This window comes from Thermobia domestica, chromosome 2 (genome assembly GCF_964235325.1).
Source record: "Thermobia domestica chromosome 2, izTheDome1.hap1.1, whole genome shotgun sequence".
Taxonomy (NCBI): Eukaryota; Metazoa; Arthropoda; class Insecta; order Zygentoma; family Lepismatidae; genus Thermobia; species Thermobia domestica.
This window is the reverse complement of record NC_137455.1, coordinates 284144541-284169209: the sequence shown is the minus strand read 5'-3', so window position 1 is coordinate 284169209 and position 24669 is coordinate 284144541. Positions and strand designations below refer to the sequence as shown.

Genomic DNA, 24669 nt, shown 5'->3' with positions numbered 1-24669 from the left:
TTATACATGTCCCGAATGTTTTTATTTTTACTATTATCTTCAAGTTCCTTAATTTTAGCTTTCAAGCTATCTTGTTTTTTTGTTCTAAAAGTTTTGAAAGTATCTTGCCTGATGTCTAAGAAATTTTGTGTAATTATTTCATTCGGATTTTGTAGCCAACGTAATTTTACCTGTTTTCTCTTCTCTGCAATTTAATGCATTCCTGGTCGAACCATGGTTTGTTCCTATGTATTTCCGCATGTCCCAATATTCCTTATGCTGAAATTTTAATGCTATCTCTAATTTCAATTCAAGTATCCTCGACACTATTGCACTGTGAATATTCTGAAATCGAGAATCTATTCGAAACTTCAATCTGGTATTTCTTTCTTACCCGGCTCTCTTCTAATTTCTTTAAATTAAATTTCTCCGTTTTCAGACATTGAATGTTTCCTTTATTCAATGATAATCTCTCTCTTATTATCGCTGCTACCAGTTAGTGATCAGTGTCAGAATCAGCCCCTCTAAATGACCGGACACCAATTGTGCTATATTGTCTTCTATATACTAAAACGTGATCAATTTGATTATGTGTTTTTCCGTCTGTTGAGGTCCAAGTGTATTTATGAACCTCGCGATGTGGGAAGTTTGTACTCTTCACGATAAGGTGTTTGGATCTTGCAAAGCTCACGAATCTAACACCGCTGTCATTACTTTTCTTATGCAGACTTTTGTTCCCTATAATCGGTTTGAAAATATTCTCTCGTCCTATCTTCGCATTGAAATCCCTAATAGAATTTTCATATGGTATCGCGGGAGTTGGTCAAATATCCGTTCCACTTCTTCGTAAACACTATCTTTTACATCGTCATCCTTATCGTCTGTTGGGGCATGTACATTTAAAACAATAATATCACATCACCGACCCTTAAAACTAATAAAAGAAAGTCGGTCAGTAACAAATTGAACCAGCTTAATTGCTTATATTCGTTTGTGAGCGAAAACCCTGTTCCTAATTGGTGATATTTATTTGCTTCCCCGTAAAACAACGTAAAATTCGGGAATACACAGATCCATTTCCTTCCCATCTAACTTCCTAAACTCCTACTAGGTCCATCCTGTATTTCTCTAACTCACTCGGTACGGATTTTAACGTGCTTCCCCTATAAGGACTTCTAATATTCCTTGTCCCAAATCTCATGACCATTTTCTTTTCCTGAGGTCGTGCCAAGTTATTAGTCCTTGCCCGAGGCTTCTGTGAATGTTTCTGAACAATTGCCTTCTTTTTACAGGATAAGGTTTTTAGTCTTACCCAAACACCCAAGCTGGAGGACCACTCCTTGCCATCTGTCCGCGACTGTTTATTCAGTATATTCGCAGCTTACCTCTATATCTAGAGGCCTTCTCCTCGATCCGCAACCTGAGGACGCACCATACCGCGGTGATAGGAATTCACGTTACAAGGATAAATCTCCCCTAATCAATCAAAACAGTTGACGTCCGTAACCACATACTTTGCTATTGCGCAGCCAATGACTGGATTACTTGACAAAAGTAATCTGGAAAAAATGAAATCTTTAAGTTTTACGTTATGCCGGTTAGGCTAAAGGAGACAGTGATGATGAGTAATGAATGAAATGGTGGAATGAAGAAAGTGGGAGGAAACGGGAAAACGCCGAGGAAACCCACGCACACGGTGTTTGTACACCACAAAGTTCACTTGGCGGGGGCTGGGATCGAACCCGGGTCCCCAAGCACCAGAGATGAACGCTCTACCCCTGAGCCACCGCGACCCCAAAAGTAACCTGGAGTTTGCAATGCAAAGAAGTCCTGAACCTCACGTTGCACTCCTCGATTATCAGGAAAGGTCTTCACTTCCAATAAGTAATTGAGATGCTGGAAGAGATGGTAGTCAGTAGAAGACTTATCAGAGAATACAGTCAATGAGAAATGGTTTCAACACGGTTCTGTTGACAATTTTTGGATACTTGTGGACATGTTTACGGCGCGTTTCTGGAGTTAAGTTGGTCTGCGTTGATGATTTCACCTCGTCTAGGAAAGACATTATGGAACTCTCCCACCATCCACCACACCTTCCGTGGGTGCAGAAACGGTTCGGTAGTTTGATTACATCCAACGATTGTCGTGATCATTTAGGACTGTCACACTAGACCCATTTTTTCTGTCAAGTAACAGCCCGATTCAAGAAACTTCCTCGATATATTCCTTACACTGAGAGAACTGCACATCTCCAAATGGCGATTCTTATTGGCCCGTGTCAACTTATGTTGCACCCTTGAATCCAACTTTTTCATCTCATCGATTGCACGGAGTCCCCTAATAATAGTGGTATGGTGTATGTCTAACTCATATGTAATAGCAACAACATTTTTCCGAGGATTTGCTTCTGCGGTATTCTTGAGAAACCCATCTGAAGATAATTTAGACTCCCCACGGGACTAATTTTGCAGTGTTGTCAGTGGAACGATATTTGAGTAAGCAACGGCGAATGGTCTGTTCGTTCGCCATTTCTTGCCCAAATGCATTGTTAGTGTTTTATGCAACTTAGTGTGCAGAATGTTCCAGTTTAAGTTTGTAAAGAAAAATCACTCCCAGTTGTGTGTCTGCCATTGTACATTTTCATACAACTCTGTTCAATAACGCATTGCCTCCTGACCTGTTTGCTAGGCGTATACAAAATTTGTGGTGTTAGAGGCGTGACATTAGTCCATCCCTGTGCTGTATTGTTGAATTGAGATTCCCGTCAGATATCGACGTGGATATTTAATTCGCGTTTACTTAAACTACATTTACATAGTTTGGTGAATATATAGACGTATTGTTATTAGTGTAGTTGTGAATTCATGAAAGTTATTGATTTTTGCAGGTGACACTCTCCATATCCATCCTGATCAGCCTCCACGTGTTCTTCCTGCTGGTTGTGGAGATTATTCCGCCCACCTCGCTGGTTGTGCCATTACTTGGAAAGTACCTCATATTTGCAATGATCCTCGTCTCCATAAGGTAAAGCTCATAACAAAGTAAATACAATTAATTTTATGCGTTATTATGTTGAATCTAGTTGTATCATTAGCCATTTTCCTTCTATGCATACGTCTACTAACCTACTGATATCAAAAGTGCTTAGTAGTAGTGATTTCAGATTTCTGCCAGGGAATTTTCAGAACATGAGAGAGTGAAAAATAATACTGTTAATATATATATATATATATATATATATATATATATATATATATATATATATATATATATATATCTTAGTGATGATTTCAGACTTCTTTAGCCATATATTTGTTCATGCTCAATATGGATTATCAGTATCAAGTTGACCATATTTGATGGCCTTACAACACATCAACAAATAAACGAGGAAATAAGGAACTAATAAAAAAAATAGTAACTCTTGGATCTCTGCCTTAAGCAGTTTCGGTCAAACATACGAACATAAAACATAACTTTAAATTTATCCTAAAACATTGTTTCTTTATTATTATTATTATTATTATTATTATTATTATTATTATTATTATTATTATTATTATTATTATTATTATTATTATTATTATTAAGAAAGTCGATTGTTTCTTCACCGAGACTATATGACACGTAAACCTATAGTGAAAATTGAACTCTAAACCAAAATAATGTCCTCAAATTTTTAAGGTCTTTCACAGAGAATCGAACGCAGGATTTCATTCACTAGATAGCAGCCGCTAGGCATGTGAGGAGAGCTGACCCTACAACATGTAAACGCCATGAAATAACATTTTATCATTCGAAAATATCTAACCGAGTACGACCACATATAAGACATATAAGTATTGTCATAGTGATCCATGGCACTCACAGAAATTTAACATGTACTCCAGATATTCTGCACTAATCACAAGGCTGGTGATATAAGTATCTTCAAAAGGTCCTGATCTCTCTTTGATCAGTTCTTTGATTATCCATAAACAGAAGTAAATCAAGAAATGAGAGATAATAGGTTCACTTTATATTCTAAAAATATTAGTAGGGGAATCTCAGATAAACAATGTCTTTATTTCATGTTTCTGAATGCTACAATGCCTTTTATTAAAACATTTACTAAGAAATTCCATAGCTACTTAAGATCATGTAATTTACGTTGCAATGCAAGGACTGACCTTATATTTCAGTACATAGTAACAAATATTTATCTGAATAAATATGCTCTATTTTATATACCGTATCGTACATGTTTTATTTCTCTTTTCACTTCTTTAACTTCTAGAGAATATTAAACAACTTTCATGGAAAAAACAGTATACTCTACATTTAAAATAAAGCAACTCGTAAAGTGATTGATATTATACATGAAAAAAAAATGGATAGCGAAAAGAAAAAGCAAAGTTCAAAGAGGGGAATGGGAAATGAGACAGATGCACAGTTATTTTATGAAATGAGATTTAAAATAGGTTTTGTTATGAAAAGTTGTTTCAATAAAGCCAATACTCTTGTTGTTCTTTTGGAAAACATAAATACAAATGTAAACTGCTATTTGATAAAAGGATATTGACGTTTTTCAATTTTCATATATATACGTAAAGAAGAAAAAATGAAATGGTAATGGAAAATCAAGAAAGCATGAAGCACGAAATCTAAAATGGCGGTATAAACACGCTGGCTGTGATTCCTATGGCTACTTTTCTTCGTTGGCTCAATACTTGGCTCATATCCAACCCTCTCAAAGCCGAGGAGAGCGGGTTCACTCATTTTGACGAATTGCATTTCATCCTTTCTACTGTAGAATCCTCCCCCGTCCAACATTGTAGTGGCGTGAGGCAATCCTTTCGTTTCGCTGTGAGCTCTCTCTCCATCGGTGGTTAATCCATCTCTCTTGCAGCTGTCAACAACGACGGATTATCGTTTGCTGCCTGTATCTTCCTTCACTCTCGGCTACTCAAGTGGATCACTAAAGATTCCTTCCCCCTCTGCTTACTACTAATGCTCCTTTCAGTCCCCGCTCTGCCCCGCCCATCCCTTGGGAAGCCAACCAACTCTTTCACCGATACGACCATCACTCATTTCAAAAGCTATCGCTCATCTATTTGATCACGAACTTAATAAGTAACAACTCTATTCTGTAATACGAAAAGATAAACTTTTTTAATGTTATCCAAAGATGAATGCGATCGAAAAAATCTTTAGAGATTATCAAATTCTAAAGAGGTAAATCTACTATTATGGTAAGCTCTCATTCAGTAAAAGTACCGTTCTCTACTATGAAAAGACTGGATTTATTTATAATGATCTTCAAGCTTGATCGAGAGCTCATTTTCTACGTTCAGGTATTAACCTCTTGTGCATGCAGTGTACACCTGATAAGCCTAAAAACATGTCACTAGAATTTTATAACTTTTCAAAACTGTCGTATAATAAAGAATATAACTTTTGAGATTGGATATCAATCTGTTAAACAAATACGTATCGTGTCCGCTTTCAAGCTGTTTCTTTCTTACTTCCTTAAACCATACTTGTATCATATAACTAGCCTTTAGAAATTCATAACTAGCAACGCTTCGGATTATGATCCTTATTTTCCATTTGGTAATATTTTACAACGCTGGTGTGTCTATTGCAGCATATGTAAAAAACTCCCATATCATTGTGGTATATGTATTATCGGTACCTTATTGTAAAAAAGTGGTAATATGACATGCTGACAATCAACAATGTAACAAGTTACCCCCTCCCACAAAATAAGGAATCAAGAATACAAGTAGCACAAGGACATGGAATCTCCATACTACTCAGGTGCGTACATGGAGAAGTCTTCAAGGATAAAGTTAGGTAGGTATTTGTGAGGAAAAACACTTCAAGTGCTGTTTCAGTATGATGTTTTGTTGCTGAATTCATATCTGCCGTATGCCACGCTGTATCATTCACTGTTTCTGAGAATTCACTCTAAACAAAATGGGGGCGAAAGTATTTTTTGTAATATAGGGAACTCAAGATATATGATTGTTCGACATAACCGCTCAACAAAATTTCTATTGAAGTTGGCATGAATATTATTCGATGCTCTAGAAAAGCAACTGCTGGACTCAAAAGCATTAAGCATCCAGTTATCAGTGTTACCAACCTATTACAAAATTATTTTTCCCGATGTATTCCTTGCCGTTCAACGTATGTGCGCCAAACTTGATATGAACGTTATTCAATACCCTAGGAACATTATTTTCTTGAAATAACACTGCATCGGTTTGTAGGAAATTCAGATGTGAAGTACATAATGCATTGTACCAAACTCTTGACTTTATATCAGGGCTAACGTGAAAATTCCGATCAAATTTCAGCTACTGATTCATGCAAGTGTCAGTCAACTCCCTACATTTGCAACACGCTATGATTTTTTTTTTTTTTTTTTTTTTTTACAGTTGCACCGAATTGTCTTGCATCCAGTGGTACAGGTACAGGTAATCAACTACTCACAAGCGTCTAGAATTGGCGGCAATGTTAATAAATGAGAAGCAAGTGAATTATTCTCCATCCAACTGTTAAAGGGGAAGGCAGAACTTGATGCTGCAAATGGGCTTGTCTCCACACTAATGTCTGGTAATGAGAACGCTGTATGAAAAAGTTTAGAGAATCTGTGGTTGGTAGCAGTTTCTCTATTATAATGTCCTTGTCGAACATACTAGACCAACTTTATTGCTGTTGTCAGCATTCAGCACGCCATACACTTTGCAGAAAACGATTTCAGTATTCATAATGGTGTGGTCGGTGAGGACTATATCAGCTCCTAATCCTTTCAGCAGATTGTTATGCTCTGCAAACGTCCTCTTTGTATGTCCAGTAATCTACGAAATTGAGTCACATCCAGTGATAGCATGGAAAGCTGGACGAAGCTGGAGAACTTGTGGTTTCATGTACAGCTTTCCCACAATCAATTATATGAACTGGAATTTACTTTCTGTTCCTTTCCCTTCTTTAATCCACAGTTTCTGTTGTGGAATCGTGTGAAGGTAACTAACGAGAAGGAGGAAGATGTCAGTGTCTTTTGTCGAGACAACAATGTTTCTTGCTCTGTTTTTAACACACTGTAAGATAATCCTGGTGTCAGCTTCTTCGTGTTTAGCCTACAAGTCATTAGTGTCAAAGGTTATATCAGAAGTTTCGACCCTTTCCTCATCATTGACGGAACCTGCAGCCATTATGGTCTTGTTGGATTGTGCTTGCAGAATCAGCTTGTGTGAGAGAAATTTAGCGAGATCTGCTCTGCTGTTATCGTCAATAATAAAGTTCTCTCACTTTGGAGGAAGAAGCAAATTTCTGCTATCTATTGGTTTCCTGATTCTCACAGAGCTTTTCCCACGCTGTTTCCGTGTGCCACTCTTGGTAGTGATGGAACTAATGATAAAAATGATATCAATTCGTTTGAATTGTTCTACACTTTGGAAAACATTTTGAACAAAAGTATATTCAAGGTCTCCGAAAGTGTGTGCTGCCTGTGGCTTTCCAATTGCTATTACCAGGGCCTGTCCGTCAATGATTAGCCGTGATTTGCCGTCAAAGTCTTTGGCGTCAAGTTTCTTGGAGCAAGAAATACTATCAGTCAACATTAAAGCGATAATTGGTTTTTGAGCTTGGGTAAAGATGCCCATTTGCTACTGCCAGAGATAGGAAATAACGAACAGTTCATGCGCCATAATATCAAGGTTGACTGGACGTCCTGCTTCATATGCAGCAATGAGTCGCTGCAGAATGTTCGTATTCGCTGTTTTCATCTTTCCAATTTTTGCATCCGTTTCACTTCATATAGAGATGCAAAGGTCAGATACTTGCTTTGAGGCAGCTTGTCTCTAAAATTTATCGTTCTTTCTTCAGTTGGCAAAAGCCTGTCCTTCACAATGACATCCAACCAATCTTATTATTTCTCCTCCTCTTCTTCTTCTGAAATGGGCACATCTTCAAGTTTTCTAGAAACAAGCAATACATCTCGGTTTAGCATTGGAACGAAGTCATAACAATCCTGCACATAGGTTTGAAGCTTTTCCTTGAATGTGGGTCTTCTGCTCTTATATGATGATGGTACCCAGCATCAGTCGTTCTTGTAGAAGAAATGTTCCGGGGGTCGAACTTAGTATTCTGGGGGGTACTGCTAGTACTATTCTATTTATTATTATAGTATAGACGTATTACTTTCTCTCCTTCGGGGGCACTCTCAGAGCTCCGGGGAGCAGTGCCTCCCAAAAAACGTGTCTGGAAGAAACACTACCCAGAACCTGCTTTTACTGCTAAGTCACAATATCTATTCCACACTTCATTCAGTTGAATAATGTGTCCCTTGCTTGCAGATTCTCTGATTTTACTGATTAATCATTCCATACCAATCCCTGTTTCAGCTTAATTTTGTTTACTTGGGGCATTTCGCTGAAACTTTTTGAAGCAGTTTGGATAGTCGTGTAGGGGCGTGTAGATCATATTGGGACAAATTCAATATATGGTTACTCATACTGAATGGAGTCACAGAGCATGACGTTCCTTTAATATTAGGGTTCTGGCAGAAAGTACAAAGCTTCCAATTGACTGATGATGTTGAGGTTCTCAGCTTTTTGGGTGATATAAAACTTTCGGACCCTATGCTGTTAGCTCTCTTTTGTAGTCGCTGAATCTTAGTCTTGCTTGTGAAGGATGAAAAACTTGACTCATCCTGATGATACAATACTACTGCCTGGATCCGATTGATTGCAGATCTATTGTCCATGTCAAGCAGTTTATTTCTTGTCTCGAAACCTTGACTTAACGTCTCTAGACCTCGTTCGGTGCCATATTAATCTCTCACTTCTTTCTTGACAGATAAAGCACTCTTCAGTACTATCATATGGAATTATATGAAAACGTCTAAAGTTATCAACTGGCGACGATGCATGGTGAAATCGAACCAAAATAGAAAACAGTCTAATTCACTTTTTTTAAGTAGTTTGGTAGAGAAACAACAAATGGTAAATAGAAGTAATATATGTTGGATACAATTATTTTGCAACAACATTCCGTTGAAATTTGAAGTTGAGACAGGAGCTGCTGCCACAGTAGTGCCAATTAGCATATATTACAAATATTTTAGCGATCTTCAATTAGAAATTTCAGATATTCATTTAAAGGCAGTGGAAGGCTCATCTTTAATTGTGCAATGCCAAATCACAGTATTAGTGCAGAAAGATACATTTGCTCGGAAGATGATTATGGTGATTGTCACAGATAAGTTAAATCATCCTATTATATGGGAGGCCATGGATTGATGTCATGTTTAAAAATTGGAAAGAATTGTTTCAAAACCCGGTAGACAATACGGTTCTTAATATGAATTATACAATGCTCAATGATATTAGTACTACATTAAGGCAGAAATTTTCTGACGTATTCTCGGATTCTGTTAGTCAGCCAATTGCAGGATTCAAGTGTCAGATTCCAGTTAGGCCGGATGCCATTTCGATATTTAGAAAATATTACCAATTGTCTTATACTATTGCTGACCAAGTGAAGAAGGATGTCGAAGTTTTAGTCAAAGAAGGAATCTGGAAACCTGTATCGTACTCGGATTGGCCTACTCCGATGGTAGTGGTGAAGAAAAAGAATAGAGAATTTAGATTATGTATAGACTATAAGGTGACGTTAAACAAGGTATTAGAAAAGATGGTTTATCCGCTTCCCAAACCAGAAGATATTTTTAACAATTTGCTGGGAATGACCGCTTTTACGGTAATTGATTCGGATGGCGTATCAACAAATATTGGTTGATGATCGATCTGAACCTTTTCTTACGGTTAATACGACTTGGGGACTTTTCAGCCACAATGGTTACCATTTGGATTGACGTGCAGTCCCCATATATTTCAGAGGGAAATAGAGCAAATTTTGAAAGATTTTCCGGGTGTATTTGCATTTCTAGATGACATTTTAATAGCTGGGCATGATAGAGAAGAAAGTTTTGAACGCACTAATAATGTGCTAAAACGTTTACAAGAGTATCACGTTAAAGTACGTTTGGATAAATGTCAATTTTTACAACCCGAGATTGAATATCTGGAACATACGATTTCTCCAAGGGGTATTTTTCCGATGATGAAACATCGAGGCAATTTTAAAATGTGAAACACCAAAAGACGTGTCTCAAAAGCGTATTTAGGTATGCTAAACTTCTTTCACAATCATCTGCCAAATTTTTCTTTAAAACTGCCTCACTTATTTGAATTATTAAAAAAGAAACAGAGATGGGTTTGGACAAATGTGCATGATAAAGAATTCCAATTATCAAAAGACATGCTAAGAAAAGCAAAATGGAACCAACCTTTTGACAAATCAGCTGAAGTCGTTCTCATCACTGATAGTAGTGCGTACGGAGTTGGAGCTCAACTTTGTAACATGAGACAAGGAAAACTGCATACTGTAGCTTGCGCATCAGCAACCTTAACTGATACTGAGCAAAATTACAGTCAATTTGAAAAGGAGACCCTAGCAATAATATTCGCTGTTAAAAAGTTCCATAAATATCTATTTGGTAGACCTTTTGAGATTCAAACGGATTCGTTACCAGCAAAATTGATTTTTGGAGAAAAAACATGCATACCAACTTTAGCTTCACTCCGCTTACAAAGGTGGGTATTACTCTTACTTAATTATGACTATGTGACAAATTATTCCAAACATGTGGAAGTAGCAGATTGTTTGAATCGGTTGCCATTGTCAGAAGAAGTGGGATATTGGGAAATACCTCAAAATTTTGTTAATAATATCACAGTTGATCCACCCTTGTTCGCCAGAATTTGCGAGGAAACGACTCTGGATTCTACGATTAATCCGAGAAAGAACTGGTTGTTTCATGGTTGGCTTTCAAGATTGCATCTACAGGTAATGTGAAGGAATTAAAAGCTTATTATCGTCGACGTCATGAGTTATATGTGCAACAACGGTGTCTCTTTTCGGGTCATAAACTGGTAATACCGGCGTCTTTAAGATCTATGATATTACAAATATTACATGAAGGACATTTAGGTGCACAAAACATAAAGGCTGAGGCAAGGTCACATTATTGGTGGCGTTCGTTGGATCAAGACATATATCTCGTAGTTCAAACATGTACTTCTTGTCAGGCTCTACACAATAAAGCACCACAACATAAATATATATCATGGAGAGACTTAATACATCCTTGGCAACGAATCCATCTAGATTTCTTCGAGTTGGCTGGAAGAAAATTTCTTTTGTTAGTTGATTCGATGTCAAAATAGATAGAAGTATGGTAAATGAATTCTACTAATACTTCAGAAACAATTACAAAGTTGAACACTTGTTTCAATAAATTTGGTTGGCCTCAAGTCATGGTAACGGATAATGGTCCGCCCTTCTGTGGTAAGGACTTCAAGGACAATTGGCTAAAAAGGGGAATGAAGATACTGAATTCTCCTCCGTGGCATCCCCAGAGCAATGGTCTAACGGAAAGAACGGTGCAAATCGTAAAGGGTTTGATGAAAAAGAAGTTAATGGAAAAGGGACTGTCTGTGTGTTCCTCTTCACAGTTGTTAAGGATCTTGGAAGACATAGTATATGGACTTAGGTTCACACGATCGGAAAAGTTGCATAATTCGCCAGCCGGTTTACTCTTCCGATATGAACCACGTACCCGGTATAATATCACTATCAAGACTGTAGGAAAGGCAAAGTTTACCAGAATACTAGCAAAGACAACGGTGTTTACAACCAGAACCAATACAGTAAAGGTCGATTAGTATGAGTCTTAAATAACCCCTGTCACTTCCCAAAATTTGATGTATAGGTAGAATTATTCGATGTATAGGTAACTCTTTGTATGAAGTGTGGGTAGAAAATAAGTGTAGAAAGGTACATGTACACCACTTACGTAGTCGAAGACAGAAATCAGAGAACATTAAAGAGTCTCGTAATGACTTACCAGTGAATAGCCGAACAAGTGAAAATGTAAAAGTACCAACGGCGGTAAATAGGTCTCCTGATAATTTTTGGTGATATATGGAAACTGAAACCTTGCCCAATAATCTTGGTCCAACATTATTATCAGAAAAAAAGGAGGAAGATGAAACGTCATTACGTCGCTACGAGCGGCAGCGCAGATGTACAGATAGATATACGCCTGAATAAATAAAGGAGGAGAATGTTGTAGTGGATTGAAAGTATTTGCATATTTTGTTAGTAGTCGTTTTAAGAATTTAGAAGAAAAGTGTGTAAATTAATTTGTCTGTGAGCTTGTTTATTATTCGGTGAATAAATAAGGAATTATTAGAGTAAAATGATTAATTATTATTTTTCCAGTTCTTTTCAACTAACTATACTGGACGGTTATGTCCAAAGTATTTTCGGTGTATTCCTGGTTCTATGGCTTTGTATCATAGCAAAATGTATTACTATCATATGGAATTATATGAAAACGTCTAAAGTTATCATTCAACATCGGCCTTCTCATTTCTTTTGAGACTGCAAACAGTTTCCATGTTGGAATCTGAGTAATGTCGTCAACTCAGAAACACAACAAAATCCGAAACTACCATAATGACACCAGCACTTATGAATGAAAGAACTGGGAACTAATGATAGCGTTGATTTCTTTGTGCTTTAAAGATTTTAACAACGTGGCAAGATGATACACTGCTACGTTACATGCGTGCTACTCTCAAGTGTTCTACTGAGCAAAAAATGAATTCCTCAAAATTTTGTTGTAATTACGAAAGACAAAGCCAACGCTAACATTCGTAAACAACGACAAGAGATAAACCAAGATTATAAGTACGGAAGTTCAAAACACTACTCTGCAAGACTTGATGTTTATCTTAACTATATACAAACAACTTTAACAGAATGCGGATTTCAAAGTTTGCTTTATTAAAATTTCTAATTTTGTATAATATTTCCTTATTGTTAACACAAAACTCTTGTGAGTAATGTTAGTTACAGTGAACTTAAGTTCAAAGTCTCCTGCCAACTGGTGACATTCATATAACTGCAATGTACCTATCAATCTCGATACACAAAAAAATGCGTAGTGCCTACATTTTTCTGGCGAATATTACAAAACAACTGAGACCTAAACCGTCTACGCCTAAACTCGATGGCATACGGTGGATCTGCGTTACGAAGACATTGAATTTTGCCAAAATGCTGTATGCCAACTTTTCCTCGAAAATGGCTACTAGGTTATAGGTTCTTTACTTTGGTGAACAGAGTATGCAAGTAAAAATTAACTTTTGAAATAAATTTTTGCACACGCGCATTCCCCCTCGCTGGCGCTTGGGGCCCAGCTGCGCTCCTCCCATAACTCAGTTAGATAGCATTCGTACTTTTAGTGCAGTGTTACTATATGGATCCACATATTGTAAAATGTACAGAAAAATTTGGGCGTCTTTAATTTGCCCATTTTATGTCGAGAACAGAGCCCAACCAACCCCTGCAGGGCTTCTAATTTCTCCTCCTCCTCCTCCTACTACTATACTTATACTATGGATTCCTATAATATTACTGCACGCCTAATGTAACGTAATATAACGTAACTTAAGGTAATCCAATCAAATATAATCGAATGCAATACATTTTCATACTTTTTTCGATTTTCAAATTGGTCCGGCGATACAGCACTAATGCCAAATACTGCACCAGGTACGTAATATAAACTTCCATTTTGATATGCAATATTTATATCACTGTTGTTATACTACTGTGTAACATGTTTCACAAAAATACCGGTATGACCTCATTTAAGCTAATATTCATTAAAACATATGTATCAAATTATTTTCAATAATCAAACGTTGATACAACAATAATTACCCTATAAATTGCATTAACTAAATATATCTTTCTCTACAATCCTCTATTAAGTGTACACTATCGAAACTTCCATATAAATATAATACAAAACGAACATAAACACACAGACAAAACCTATCTATAATATATATAAATCTAAAGTTATTATTATTCAACATAGCATTTTCTGCCTATTAAAGTACAGCTAATTTCATTTTAGAAGCCCAACAAAAACATTTGATATACAGGAGCAATTCAGAACTATCTTAACTTTCTTCAATGAATTCTCTTCCAAAAGAGAAATAGCTCGGGGGAGTAATACTCCCGAAACTAGGAACTAAATACACGGTTGTGATTGGTTGGCGTTATTCGTTTCTTGCCACGTAGCATACATATAGCGAGAAATCAAACGCTTGACGCTTTCGGTTCTCGTGGCTGAGTGTGCTAGTGCTATGGGCTAGTAACGGAAATCGCTTTTGGTGTGGGTTCAAACCCGGCCCAAGGAAAGTTTTTAATTTTTTAAAAATATTTTCATAACACTTGTTTCATTAAAATAAGATGAAAATGATACTCAAAAATGTGATTTACTTAGTTTTGTGCAGATAAGTATTAGTACTACTACTAGTAGTAGTAGTAGTAGTAGGAGGAGGAGGAGGAGGAGGAGGAGTAATGGATTAGAAGCCCCGCAGGGCTCCTTTTGTTCCATCTTGACTCCCATGATATAAATTTTGTGACCAACTTAAATAGCTGGTTAGCGAAGCGCGTAAAACAGCTGGCTAGAGTAGCGCGCGAAAACAACGCACTTCCGGGAGTATTACTCTCCCGAGCGGGTCGTTCCAAAACTAATGCACCTTTGGCATTGTTCATACAAACGCTTAAAGCGTGCAGGCCCAGTTTAGGTAAACAATATTACATTCACGATATATTCACTTCTTTCTTTAGGAATTTCGATCTTACTACTTTAAAAAGTGTTTCTTAAGGGAAGAGTTACATTATTGAATGCAGCTTCATTATAGGAGGGTTTATCCGTTATGGGTATAAATACAACGAGAATTAAGCCGTAAAACTACAGAAACACTAACCAATTCGTGCTAAGACAACTCAAACTTCTCTAGAAAATCTATCTAACTGAGTCAGAGCAAGAGAGCAACAGGAAGCTCGCGCGTCGGTGTAACTGTGCGTCTGTAGGAAGCAAGTGCATGAGCGATAATAGGTATATGCATAAACGATTAAGAAACTACAATCGCGGCAATTTGACAAAATGATTGTACAAATATGATATAAATCTTTCAATTTTACGTCCCACGATCACTGGCGCAAATCCTGGGGATGAGAGGGACCTGTCCCCTCCAATTTTGGAACTGGGAAGGACTGTCCCCCCAATAATCCGCTTTGAAATGTTTTTATTTGGGGGGAGAGAAATGTCATAATTTATGCTCGATTGCCACAAAGGAAAGTGAGATGAAATTGATGTCCCCCCAGAAGCTTCAAATCTGCCCGCCTCCAAATGTTGAAGACAACTCTGCTCCTCCCTGATCCTCTACAGCATTGTTTTTTTTTTCATAAACATTTTGAATATCGCTCATATATTATATATATATATGGGAACAGCCTTGCCCGTCCCCCCTAATGTTGAAGACGGATTTGCGCCGCTGCCCACGATTATACCAACTAGGCTAAAGCAGACGGTACTGATGAGAACGATTGAAATGGTGAAATAAGGGAAGTGGGAGTAAATGGGATAACCCGGAGGAAACCGCACACACATGATGTTTGTCCATCTCAAAGCCTACTTGGCGCAAGCTCGAATTGAACCAGAGGCCCCACACACCAGAGGTGAACACTACCATTGAGCCACCGCGGCCCCTATACGAACATAATGAAAATTAAACGTTTAAATATATGCTGGTCATTACGATATACTCCAATAATAAATTTGGTTTAATTGTTATATCACACCCTTCGTGGACTTAATAGAAAAGGAAAGGTATCAACACTAGTTCCAAATAGCACCATTTGTTATTAAGATCAAGCAATAATGCTACAATGTAAGTTCTCCATAGTCGATTTACGAAAACCAACATATTTACGAAGATCACTCTCAATAGTTTATACGTGTGTGTGTATGTGTACTTAATAGTGTTACTATACGACTCACCTGTAACATGATATGCACTTAATAAACTATAAAATTGGGAAAGCGATGGACCTAGAAAACATTCATGTTCATAGGGGAGTAGGCAAAGGGGCTGTATTTACAAAACTTTACTTTGAAAGGATGTAGGGAAAATCATTTAGCACATTAACATTTTTGAATTACATTTTAATGATTTCTCTTTGAAATGTTACTCTGAAACTAAGTATGTGAAACCGTACACAAACACTGTATGTTAGTATTAGACTTGTAATTCAAATAAATAATTATACAATTCGGGCAAATTGATACTATTCAATTATCAAGTCATGTAGGGCAAATTCAAGGTGAGAAACACTCGTGGGGGTTTCAATAAATTCGGTTTCTGCTAGATTTATGGCACTTCAAGCATATTTTCAAGCTTTATTGTGGATATGTAGTTAACAAAATGCATACTTGGTGCTGAAATGAATTGTCGAATGAATTACTCATTTGCTTTTAGATAAATTTAGAGTTTAGCGCCCCTTTCAGCAGCGAACAATAATGTTCTATTAAAATTTTCGGGGGTATTCGTTCTACCATTTTTAGAAACATAGCATATCTTACCCTCATACCCTCCATTACTTCCTTGATTTAAAGGAAGTACACATTAACTACAAAAATATTATGTGGATATACGCTGTATATCCTTCATTATATTCCTGGGACCAAGTGTGGATGAGACGTAGACATATAGCTTAACATAGATGCGAATCACATGAACTCCCACCGGTAATAGAACCTGGGTCTCCTGCACAAAAGATCCATGAGATAACTATACAAGGTGGAAGGAAACTCCACCGTAAAGTTTGGAAGAAGATTCCATATATGAAATGAAAGAAAATAAGTTCTAATAGAAATAGGTCGAAAAAGTCTCCTTTCAGAGTTATAAACCGCCAAAAATTGGAAAAGTCACGTTTCAAAACGCCTTTACTTGAAAACTAGAGAATCTATCCCAAGCAATTCAAGGAATTACACAGGAACCAAATTGGCTTTATTTAGATGTCTATGTTTCAGAACCCTACTGTACCAGCGAAATGAATGCACCATTAGTACTTTAAAAGGTATCCCCATACTCCACCTTTCTTATACAGTTCGTTTTGCCGATACCGGAGAATAGTAAACCATGAAAAGATAGAGTGCATGCTAGTTCCTGTGTAATTCCTTGAACAGTTTGCGATACATTTTATAATTTTCAATTTTCGGCAGCTATTAAGTCTGAAAGGAAGCGTTTTGACTCATGTTTATTAGATTTTTTATTTCATTTCATATAAGATATCACCGCCCTAAGGCTTTCGGTGGAGTTACTTTTCAACCTACATAACGACGAGAAATCATTTGCTTTAGAGATGGTCGTAATTAAATGTATACTTGACTTTCAATGCATCATGAAAATATTACCGTGTCTTTATTTAGAAGTTAATAAATAAATATATGAGAAGAGAAGCTAGTTAACATTATACATCCATTTAGTTTTTAGTATCAGTTTCAAATTACACCGGGGCCGCGGTGGCTCAGTGGTAGAGCGTTCACCTCCGGTGCTTGGGGTCCCGAGTTCGATCCCAGTGCCCGCCATGTGAACTTTGTGGTGGACAAACACCGTGTGCGTGGGTTTTCTCGGGGTTCTCCCGTTTCTTCCCACTTTCTTCATTCCACCCTTTCATTCATTACTCATCATCACCGTCTCCTTTAGCCTAACCGGCATAACCGTGGGACGTAAAACTCAAAGATTTCATTTCATTTTAAATTACTTTTAATAAGTATGTATGTTAGTAGATATGTAACCAAATGATTTTTAAAGAATCGATTGAGAAATCAATATGGAGATATAAGTTGAGCAATGTTGCGAACATAAATTATTTTCCATTTCTTGAGTAGTTTGAATTCTTGGTGCTGACTGAAGAATTTGAAATTTGGTTCAGCAATCTCGTACGCAAGACATATGCTTGATATACTAATAGACCTATGTAATGGCAAAATCGCTGTCACTTTTTCCTGTAATATTTTTGGCTTACATCATAATTTACCCGGCTTCAAAATAAAATACTACTGGAGGTCCTGCATGTTGAGAGGAAAGCTTGTTTTTCAGCTACTGCTTTAATCCTGCATAAAATTCCAGCAAATTAGCTACCAGTACATACTGTACTCTTTATCTTCTACAGGTCTTTCCCGTTACCATTTGCATCAAAGTTTGCCAAAGGGTGTATTCAAGAATTGTTTTAATATTGCTGATCTTTGCTTAGCCGAATTGTAAGCGCGCGTAACCTCTGTTTGCTTAGTCCCTTGTATTCCTAATGGGAGTATAGAGGGTTTTCGAAGTTAACCCTACATTATGAGCCAATTAAAGAACTACCTGAATTAAAAGGTTTCGAACCCTGCGATGACTTGACTCGTATCATTTCGTTGAACGTGTGCCATCTGGCCGGCCGTAGCACCGGATGTTTAACACTAGATAAATTAGATAACTAGCGAAATCACGGAACCAGCAGAAGGTCTAGTAAAAAATCCGTATGTGACACATCTATATAGTTATTTTATAGCATCGGCACAGAAATAATAGCTTTATGATGTACTATATTTTTCATTCAAATGGTGAAAGAAAAGTAATATTCGGTTCACTTCTAAAAATAACTAAATAAAAACTAATTGGATTGCGGCAGCATTTAGTTAGGCTATAATACGTACGTGTTACGAAATTAACACAATGTGTGAAAAATGCTCTCTCTTTGTCATAGAAATAAATATTTACTTCGTGTGGTGTGTAATGCCAATTTTCCAGGTTTTGACGGCATTATGGATTTAGCACTTAATAGAAAGCACTATGTGGATGTATTCAAAATCAACTACTATCTTAGGCAGTCTGTAAAATGACAAAGTTAATAATATTGTAACTTACGACGAAAATTTGAACATGCAAATGGCTACACAAACCTTATATATATATATATATATATATATATATATATATATATATATATATATCGCAGTTAATCTCAAACGCAGTTAATTTTTATATTATTTATATAAAAAGAATTAATACTTTTGGGGTTGCATTTTACTAACTAACTAATGTAATTTGTTCCTACTCACATACATGTGTTAAAAAAAAGTAAAGAAAACTATTTCGATCCAAAATCTGGATTTTTTTCAAAATCAGGATTTTCCGAAATCCCGAAAGTAAAAAAAAATCCAATTTCGGTAAATAAAATTTCCGGATTAACAATTTTTGGACCAGACCTAGTTTGTAGTAGGTTTTTGGATATTTAATACTACCTGTTCTTAGCTGTAATATTTAATATCAAATAGATCCAAGAACATTCTCACTAAAAATATTGAACGTAAAATGTAGGAAATAGCTGAAAAACCATCAGTTTTCATATGAAAACAAAGAATAGAAACGAATTCACAAGGACGCATCTTTTTTTCTTTATTTTCTTTCTAATTATTTATTTTTAAAATCTTTTAAGAAACAGTTTGTCATTTTAAAATACTACCAGTATCCCATTACATGGCATTACGAAGTTAAAATCGTCCAAAAATATTGTAGGCACATTATGCTCAAGTAAACCATGTTGAAGGAAGATTATTAGACCCTATTTATTTAGAATTAGGATTTGATTTAGGATGTAATTATTTAATTATGTTTGTATATGAGTTAATTAATATTTACAAATCAAACTAGAACGTTTCAATACCATAGCAACAAGGAAACTAACTGCTGGAAAGTGATTGCAAATACTTAGATGAGGTGATAGTTTAAAAATTTTCAAAGCCATAGTCTGCAGACACAGTCAGCTCGGGAGAAAGGTAAATGAAACAAGTTGGAAGTGAGCCAACCAGACAGATCATTTAGTAGCTAGTCGAGAGAGTCGCGTTTGCATTTTTAGGGAGACCTGCACAAAGAGAGCATCAGACTGCATGATGAAGTAATTGAACTTGTAGTTTTGGTACTCAGTTAGATTGCGTCTGGAGATATTTAACGCTTTAAACTCAATTTACTTGTGCATGAGACACGTACACAAAATACTTTCATAAACTTACATCAACTAGACTATACAGAGAGACCGAATGTTTCAGCAAAGCTTATAATATTGACAAGTTTCACTCATTCACTCCTAAACTAACTCTCCCTTAGTTTCTTTGGTTGTTAAAGTCCCCTCCAGCACCAAGACTACATGAGATGTGGTCCTAAATTTAGGGTAGAATCCAAATCACTGTAATGCGCTCGAATTTTAATTCTTCATACCGGGAATCGCACCTGCAACCAGGTCCACTAAAGACTCACGCGCTAGTTACTATACCAGGAAGGAGGTCTGGTCTTAAGTATTGCAATATTCAAATTTTTTAACAATTATTTGTAAATTGTAAAACATTCTTAAGCAGTTAATTTCCTCATTGCCGCCAATACATTCGTGAGATGAAATCACAGGGGAATATCTAATCAAGAAATATAAACTAGTTCATCTTCTGACAGACATTGAATTAATAGTAAAAATAAAATGTTAGCATAAAATAAAATCTCCGCAGCAGATTGTGGGAAATAGCTTGTCACTGTGGATAGCGTTCAGCGTATAATCGAGATGCAGCCCTATAATTTTCCCGGCATTCCCCTAAAATCATGAGCATTTGGAATGTTTCCTAATTCGTAGACCGCATGAATGTTATTTACTACCGACACTTCCTACTACAATCACTCAAACATCAACACAATCAAAGATGTTTTACTGCTTGTGGAAGTTTCGTATTCGTCCCGTCACGAGCTTGTAATGCACAAGGATAGTAGAACTCAATGTACGACACCTTGTCCAATACACGGACCACTTTAACTCACTGCAGAGGTTAATCACTTTCGGACTTTACACGCTTGTGTTACCTGTTTTGGCTACAGCATCGCTTCTTCTGCCCTCTGTCTGACATAGCAGCAACTGCATGTTCGAGGCCGTATAGACTGTCTTCAGCAAGGTCATGTACGTTTTAGCTACTGGATCTACAAGAGTACCACCACACAATCACTGGCAGCGATAAATGAGTGTGCTGTTTGAAACAACAACATACAAGCCCACAAGGCATGCTCCCGGATTTGGGAGATATTTCATATTGTACGTACGCACACAAGATGCATCGCGCGTCCACGTCATTGTGGGTCTGGGCTCCCTTGGTTTAGGCCCGAAGTTAATCCTGCAAAGGCATAGGCGATTCTTTCCCAGGGCATGGTTTGCAGATACTCTTCCGGCATTCGCCTGGTGTGACTGGGGACACCCTCGCACCATCTGACTTTCACGTAGTAATGCGACTGTGTTGCTGCCACAGAGGAAGAAATATGCCAACGTGTTTCCTGTCGACGTTTCTCCCATTGTGCGCTTGTTTTAATGGAGGCACAACCAATCCATGTCAAATTTTGCAGATGATCCCCGTTGGAGATATTCACGATACACTGCATTCTACACATACGATTTGGTAGTTTAATTGTTTGTTTGACGGCTCTATGTGCATTATTAGCTGAGATAAAGGCCTGCTACGGGTAATCAGATACAAGTCTGCAATAACGCCTCTAGCGGCTAAATGGGAAAGGATATGACAAAGTTTGTCCTCTAATAGTTGCATGATATTTCATGTCCTTTCGAACGATTCCAACAGTTATACCACTTTCCATTTCAAATTTTGAAGTTGCCCCCCGTTAAAGGTATTCACGAGACGCCACTGGTCTCGCTACTATTTTTATTGCATTCCACACATACGATTTGGTAATGCAATTTTTTGTTTGAAGGCTCTACGTGCAGTATTAGCTGCTGGTACGTTCTTATTGAATCACCCCGGATATATATGATTGAAATTTACGTATTATGTAAATAACGTATTATGTTTAAAAAATTTAGATCCCTACGTGAATCCAAGCCCGAGCGAGAGGGGCACAAAAATTTCATTTTTTTTTTCGAAGAATCTCTTGGCTTTATGATTTTCCCACTTCTGGTGTATAATACGGACAAGCAATTGCTACCGTTGAAAAGTATGATCTATCCTGAAAACAACCTGATATGAACTATGATCCTACGATAAATAGTAAGGAAGCAGTAAGTGTTTGAATGAAAGTCTAAAATTTACCTCAAAAAGTGGAAATCCTAAAAGGGTTAAGCGACGAAATTGCCACATTGGTAACACTGATAACAAGAGACAAACGACAACCGCTTCAAGTTATTGCATATGAGTATAAATTTTTGTCATGTAAGTACATCGACTCAAATATTGTCCCAGTGATCAAGACATAACATACTAATCCGTCAAAAGTACTGAAAACATGGGAGTGGATCATTTTGACATGCTAAAGTTGGTCGGATTTTTAACTTCATGGCTGACTTTTCCGTAGCGTCAAAAAATCTACATATTTCCTTATGTCAACCATTAGAATTGAATGCAGTTGTACACATTAAAGGATGTCCAAATTTGAAGACACGCATTTCTGAGTTGTTTTGACTCGTTTGAGGCTCTGTGTGTATCCACTTACAGATATTTGTCAAATTTAATTGTCCCATCTTCTTCTCAGGAAAGACAAATATTTTTGTCTGTTCTTCGTAGTATAAAATACATTAATCTCCCCTCCTTTGTCTTCAAAAACACATGTATATATTTGGCTCTCTTCACATGTATTATATTAAAATGCATGCCTAGCTTACCCAAAGCTTAACGAATAATATTTCTTACTGTATTTGCCCATATACTCGTAAAGAGCAAAAGAAATAAACTAACACTTGAATAAAAATTTATGGAAAATATCACAGTTGAATAAAGACTTCATATAAATTCACAATTCTTGAACATAAGGTTCATCACAATAGTAATTTCTATTCATTGGCTTTTGTGGTGGTGTAAGTTTCCATAATACAACTGTTATGCATTATGTGCTATGCATTATGCGATATGTTTATTCCCAAAACAAATTAGAATACCGTTTTTTCATAAAGATGTCAGTCAATATGTCATTATCGGTTTGTAGAACTTCTATTATCACAATGTAGTTGGAGCCATTTCGCTCGTCCTAACAAAACCATTGTTTCCAAAAATGCATATACATTATAGTTGGTTTTAAAAAAAAAGCAATTTAATTGGAATGAAATTTTACCACATAGCTAAACTACATTGACACTTTCAATGCAAATACTTGTTTTTGTCAGAAATAGTCAGAATTTACTTCAGATATTGCAATTTTACCACATATTTTGAAGTACAAATGATAATGACCCTTTAGTAGAAATACATTTTTGATGCACCCTGTTTTAATTTATGCAAACTGATGAACACACTATATATACACACGTATAAAAAATCTTAACATATATACATAACGGATGAGCGAAACTACAGAAAATTATGACACACATCTGTTAGAGAATAAAATCAATTTACCTTAAGATGTTTGGCTACAACATTAACTCTTACATTGCCAATGAACACATCCTGGGCTGTACCGTAACTCAGAAACTGTGCCATCCTCCCACTGCAGTTGTAGATTTGCTCCAATGTTTCTTATTTCGTACATAATATTGTTAGGCAACGATTAACAATGTATTCTATTAATTGCACACTCGTGTAATTATTATGGATTGTTACATGATAAATTATGTTTTCACTTATAACTTCAAAACCAACAAAGATATTTCAACAAAATAAACCTCGAATTACAGAAAATTAATTCCTGTTTATTTCAGTATGAAAATCAAGTTCATATACCGTATTTATCCGTGTATGCCGCGCACCTATTCTGCACAAAAACGAAGTCAAAAAACAGGGTGCACGGCATACACGAGGAAATGTAAAATTGACTGAGCCACCAAACATTTAAAATCACGGGGAGTTTTTATTAACCTAATACTGGAATATTGTGAGTAATTTTACAAGAGTAGAAAAGTTTTGATATAAAATGACAAGTTACAGCTCATCTTTCCTCTTTGCATCAACCGGCCTTTCAAGAACCACTTGCGGCGACTGTACACTGAATGGATGGCAACTGCAGTACACGAAACTACGCCAACTGGCCGAATTAAGACACCTGCACTTTGCCTTTTGTGCGAGTGGATTATTGAAGCATGGAATTCAATTCCAGAGGATCTTGTCATCCGCAGCTTTAAAAAATGCTGCATTTCCATTGCCAGCAATGGGAGCGAAGACTTTATTTAGTCCGATGGTGATACGTGCTCCAGCTCCTCGGCGACGAAGAAAGCTAGGCACGGGAGTGATTTCTGTTAATAATCACAGTATTGTTGGATTGTCTGTGCGTATAACAATTTTAATGATTAAAAGTAGGATGAAAAATACATTGTACCGTTTTTTTTTTTTTAGAAAATTGATGTGCGCTGCTTACACGAGTTTTTTTTTTTTAATTTTAACGTGCGGCTTACACGGGATGGGGAACATACACGCGTAAATACGGTATTTCATAGGAACCGAGATATGAAAACATGTTCATATACCCTAACGTACTTAATGTAGGTAACATGATTGATAGGATTACATGATGATGTCCTGACTGATTGTCCATATAGTTGTTATCGAAGTCATATGAGACTGTGATGTGACCATTTTGAGTTAAACATAACAGATTGGACATTAAAAGCACTTCAAATACAAATTTATTTATTTCAGAAATATTTTACAGATCAGAAATTGCGAAAAGTATAGGTCTTTCTGTACACTATTCGATA

At 36.6% G+C, this 24669-nt stretch overlaps 1 protein-coding gene across 3 annotated transcripts in view; it reads left to right on the top strand.

Annotated features, from left to right (window-relative positions):
* nAChRalpha4 (nicotinic acetylcholine receptor alpha4) overlaps positions 1 to 24669 on the top strand; it is a 903209-nt gene that overhangs the window by 811925 nt on the left and 66615 nt on the right. For all 3 annotated transcript variants that reach the window (XM_081748799.1, XM_081748797.1, XM_081748798.1), the window contains one exon: positions 2867 to 3003. In XM_081748799.1, the coding sequence (XP_081604925.1) occupies positions 2867 to 3003 (137 nt within the window). The remainder of the gene's footprint in view (positions 1 to 2866; positions 3004 to 24669) is intronic.